Raw genomic sequence first — 3,966 nt, 5'->3', positions numbered from 1 at the left:
ATCTAGAAAATTGTTGTTGATAGCTGGATATGCATTTTCACTTGTATGTCCTTAAGGGACCAGAACTTGTTTACCTTTTTAGTAGCAGCATTTTGTAAATTATCTTTATGGCTTTATATTTTCCAACTGTCTCTTTCGAAAGTCTCAAGCCATGAAAAGATGTTCAGCACACACCTGTGCAGCCGTTGCTGTCAGGAGGGCTTTGAGTTCAGGTGCTGCCACTCCATCTGTCTTCACCAGGTTCTTATTAAAACTCAATCACTACTTCTATGATGTGGAGAACATTTTGGATTGGAACGACTGGTTGAGGTCACAAGCGGTCATACGCAAAAACAGGTAAGTGTCAGTGCATGTGTTCTCAGATGTGTTCATTTGTTTTGTCATATTGCTGTATAGAATGTTGCACTGTAGAAATATGCTATAATATAGTAAAACTTTAAGTGGCTCTGCTAACTGACAACTAATGCATTGAGATTGCCTGTGACAAGAAACTGTTTTTGTGTCTGGATGTTGTGGTGTCCTGTGCTCTTTATAGTGTCTCTATAATCACATAATGTAATTTTTATTTATTTGCTTATTTATTTTTTACTGAGATGTTGATGTTGAGTTCTTTTTTTAATATAGGTTATTTGGTTATGCACAGAAGAATTTTGGGAAGAATGTTGCAGCAGCCTATTATATTCTGACTCTCAGAGGGAGCTTCAGGTAAAAATCATCTTTTTAAAGTGCACCTATTATGGATTTTTGAAAATTACCTTTCATGCAGTGTGTAGCACAGCCCTAAGTGAATGAAAACACCCTGCAAAGTTTTAAATCTGAAAGTGCACCATGTATAAAGTTATTGTCTCTCAAAAGAAAGAGTAGGCCTGTCACGATAACAACTTTTTGTTGTGCGATATATTGCCCCAGAAATAATTGCGATAAGCGATATTATTGCCATTTTTAAAGGGGTCATATGATGCTTTTTTTAAAGATCATTATTTTGTGTATTTGGTGTAACAGAATATGTTGACATGCTTTATTGTTCAAAAAACACCTTATTTTTCAAATACTGTACATTATTGTAGGTCCTCTATGCCCCGCCTCTCTCAAACGCTTCGTCCCTCCTTCCGACAAGCGCAGTCTGCTCTGATTGGCCAGCTGACCCAGTGCATTGTGATTGACCGAACACCGCAAGCACTCGTCGTAAATGTAACTCCCCTTACCATAATCGCGAGCTTCATCTTTCAAAATAAATGTAAAGACAGCCTGAAAGGGGAACAGAGTCACGTGACAGACACAGTGATGAAGCTGGTATGTGTTTGTGATGTGACCCCCCCCCCTCTCTCTCTCGCGCTCTCGTGCTCTCTCTCTCTTTCTCTCTTTCTCTCTCTCTCTCTCTCTCTCTCTCTCTATCTCTCTCTCTCTCGCTCTCACGCACACACACACATGATCAATAGCAAATGAATGAACGAATCAACAGTCAATAGCAAATATTTAAACTAATAACAAAACAGTAGCTGATTCAGAAGCGCCAGATTGTCATAGCAAAGTCAGAATTACCTCCTCTCCTATGTAACACTCCAAAGAGAAAGGAAAACTTGAAAACGCATCAAATGACCCCTTTGAAGTAACAGCATAATAATGCAAGAAGGCCTACACACTTCCAAATGACAACAAACTTTAAATTTTTAAGAATGTTTACATCATGGAAATTAAGTATCAAAATATAAGATACCTTAAAAAACCTGAATAAATAGTAAATAAACATTTTCTAACAAAAAGTGCAAAGTAACAAGTACAAAAAAAGAAAAATGCACAAAGAACTTGTATGGAGATTTTTCCATCTACAGATTTTTTCCTGAACTTCTTTTCTCTGTAAATTTAGCGTGCACACTATTGCTGAAAAACACAATCACTACTTAGCAGTCAGATGTGCGTATGCACAAAGGCACAGATCCCTAAACAAGGCCATATCTGCATATGAAACTTTGTAGAAGCATTTTTTAAATTTGAACTAGTACCTCATGACTACACCACGTTATGTACGAGAAGCTGCAAAAGACACTGTACAAAACATGGTGACATTAATTTTTAAGTAAATATAATGGGTCATATATTGCGTCACCAAAAATGATTGAGGTCATGTATATGTATTGCGCGATAAGTCGATATATTGATTATTGCGACAGGCCTAAGAAAGAGTCGACTCTGAATCATTAAAACGAGTCGTTTTTAAACGAATCCCAAGCCGTTTCATGTTGATGTCAACATGAAACATTAGCATATTGCCCGCCCACTTGTTGGTCTTTTCGGGTTGGTCTGAATGAAAATGTAAATTCATTCTTTGCCACTAGTTGCCGCTTTAGGAGCGGTAAAATAGCGGTTTCCCTGGTAACGGCTGTAAACAAAGCAGCACTGCGCTCACAAACGCTGCTTTATCAGGCATTACAGGCAAGATGAGATGAAAATGAGACCAATCAAACCAATCATCGCAGATTAGCGTCAAGCAAAGGAGGGGTTTGGAAAAATGAATCGTCAAGCAAATCGTTTGGGAGTCGTTAAACAAGTAAAGTAAAAATAAATGCATATTATAAGACAATGAAAGTGTTTTTTGACCTTGCATGCATGTCAACCTGTTGTTGGGGACTCCCAAAACCAAAATATGAACCTTTCAGTACCCATAATAGGGGCACTTTAAAACATCATACATTAATTAATTGAATGCACCTTTTATGCTGAGCCTGTTTTTAAAATCTGAGTTAAACCGAATTGAGGTCAGAAGTGTCAGTGGTACATAATGTCCTGTTGTCATAATGAAGAAAAAAATAATACAATTCTACAAAAGAAAAAAGCAGGAAATAATATATTAGAGAGAACCCATGCAGTCAATAAATCCATAAAATAATAATGGTATTAAAATTCATGGTGTTTTTATTTTCCAGAACCATACAAACACCCACTTTTATGTCATTGACTCATTCAGTGTCTTCCTTCCTGTAAGTAGACATTGTTAAATTGTCTCCATTGCGTAATGCTTGTGTCTATAGATTTGCTGGCCAGTCCGAATGGTTTCGTCCAGACTCTAGAGGAAGATTCAGCTATGACTTCATGAACACACCTGATGCACAAATTGAGGAAGTGGATCTGAGTGCCACTCTAATAAACCATAATGGACTTGAAAACCTTGGTAATCTACTGTTGTTTTATATAAATATACATTTGTTGCATGAACTATCATGCATCTCCAGATGACTAAGCCTTTGACCGGTCAAATCCTTATTTGTATTTGCCGCCAAGCCAAATTATGTTCTTGTCCCCATCTCGTCTGAACTCATTTTGTGAGTTCCAAATTAAACTCATGCAAAATCATGTTTTTTTCCCAGTACCCCTTCTGTTGTTTTCGTTTTCTAAAAATCAGAGTTCTGAGTAATGTTCTGAGTCTGAGATATTCTGCTATCCTTGGCCCCTCCTGGAGCATTACTTATTTGCTTTGAAAGCATCTCATAATTTAATAGCAGTTTGATGAACAGTATCGACATAGACTCAAATATGCCACACATGTCCTGAAAAGTGAAGTCAAACATTCCGATCACCCCATAGTGGCTTTATATATGTCAAAAACCTCTCTCTCGCTCTCTCCATGTAAACGAATGGGATGTGAGCCAAACTAAAAAATCAAATGACGCCAAGTTTTTTTTGTTTGTTTTGTTGTTGTTTTTTTCATTTTAGGTAGTTCTTATCTTCCTTATCGCTGATGTATGTTCAAATGTTCACTTTTCGAATAAGCAATGTAACTAGTTACTAAGTAATTACTGTAATTTAATTACTTTTTCTTTGAAAAAGTAAAATAAGGGATTACTCTTATTTTTTTCTGTAATTTAATTAGTCACTTATGTAATTTAACTTAATGCTGTGTATAGACTTACAGTGGTGTGAAAAAGTGTTGGCCCCCTTCTTGATTTCTTATTTTTTTGCATGTTTGTC

General features: G+C 36.6%; 1 protein-coding gene across 1 annotated transcript in view; it reads left to right on the top strand.

Annotated features, from left to right (window-relative positions):
* dmac2 (distal membrane arm assembly component 2) overlaps positions 1–3,966 on the top strand; it is a 28,467-nt gene that overhangs the window by 1,752 nt on the left and 22,749 nt on the right. Inside the window, exons 2-4 of the mRNA XM_016252902.1 lie at positions 143–336; positions 625–705; positions 3,030–3,169. Coding sequence (XP_016108388.1) covers positions 143–336; positions 625–705; positions 3,030–3,169 — 415 coding nt within the window. The remainder of the gene's footprint in view (positions 1–142; positions 337–624; positions 706–3,029; positions 3,170–3,966) is intronic.

Source organism: Sinocyclocheilus grahami, unplaced genomic scaffold (assembly GCF_001515645.1).
Source record: "Sinocyclocheilus grahami isolate Dianchi unplaced genomic scaffold, SAMN03320097.WGS_v1.1 scaffold1138.1, whole genome shotgun sequence".
Classification (NCBI taxonomy): domain Eukaryota; kingdom Metazoa; phylum Chordata; class Actinopteri; order Cypriniformes; family Cyprinidae; genus Sinocyclocheilus; species Sinocyclocheilus grahami.
This window is presented reverse-complemented; position numbering and strand designations above follow the sequence as displayed.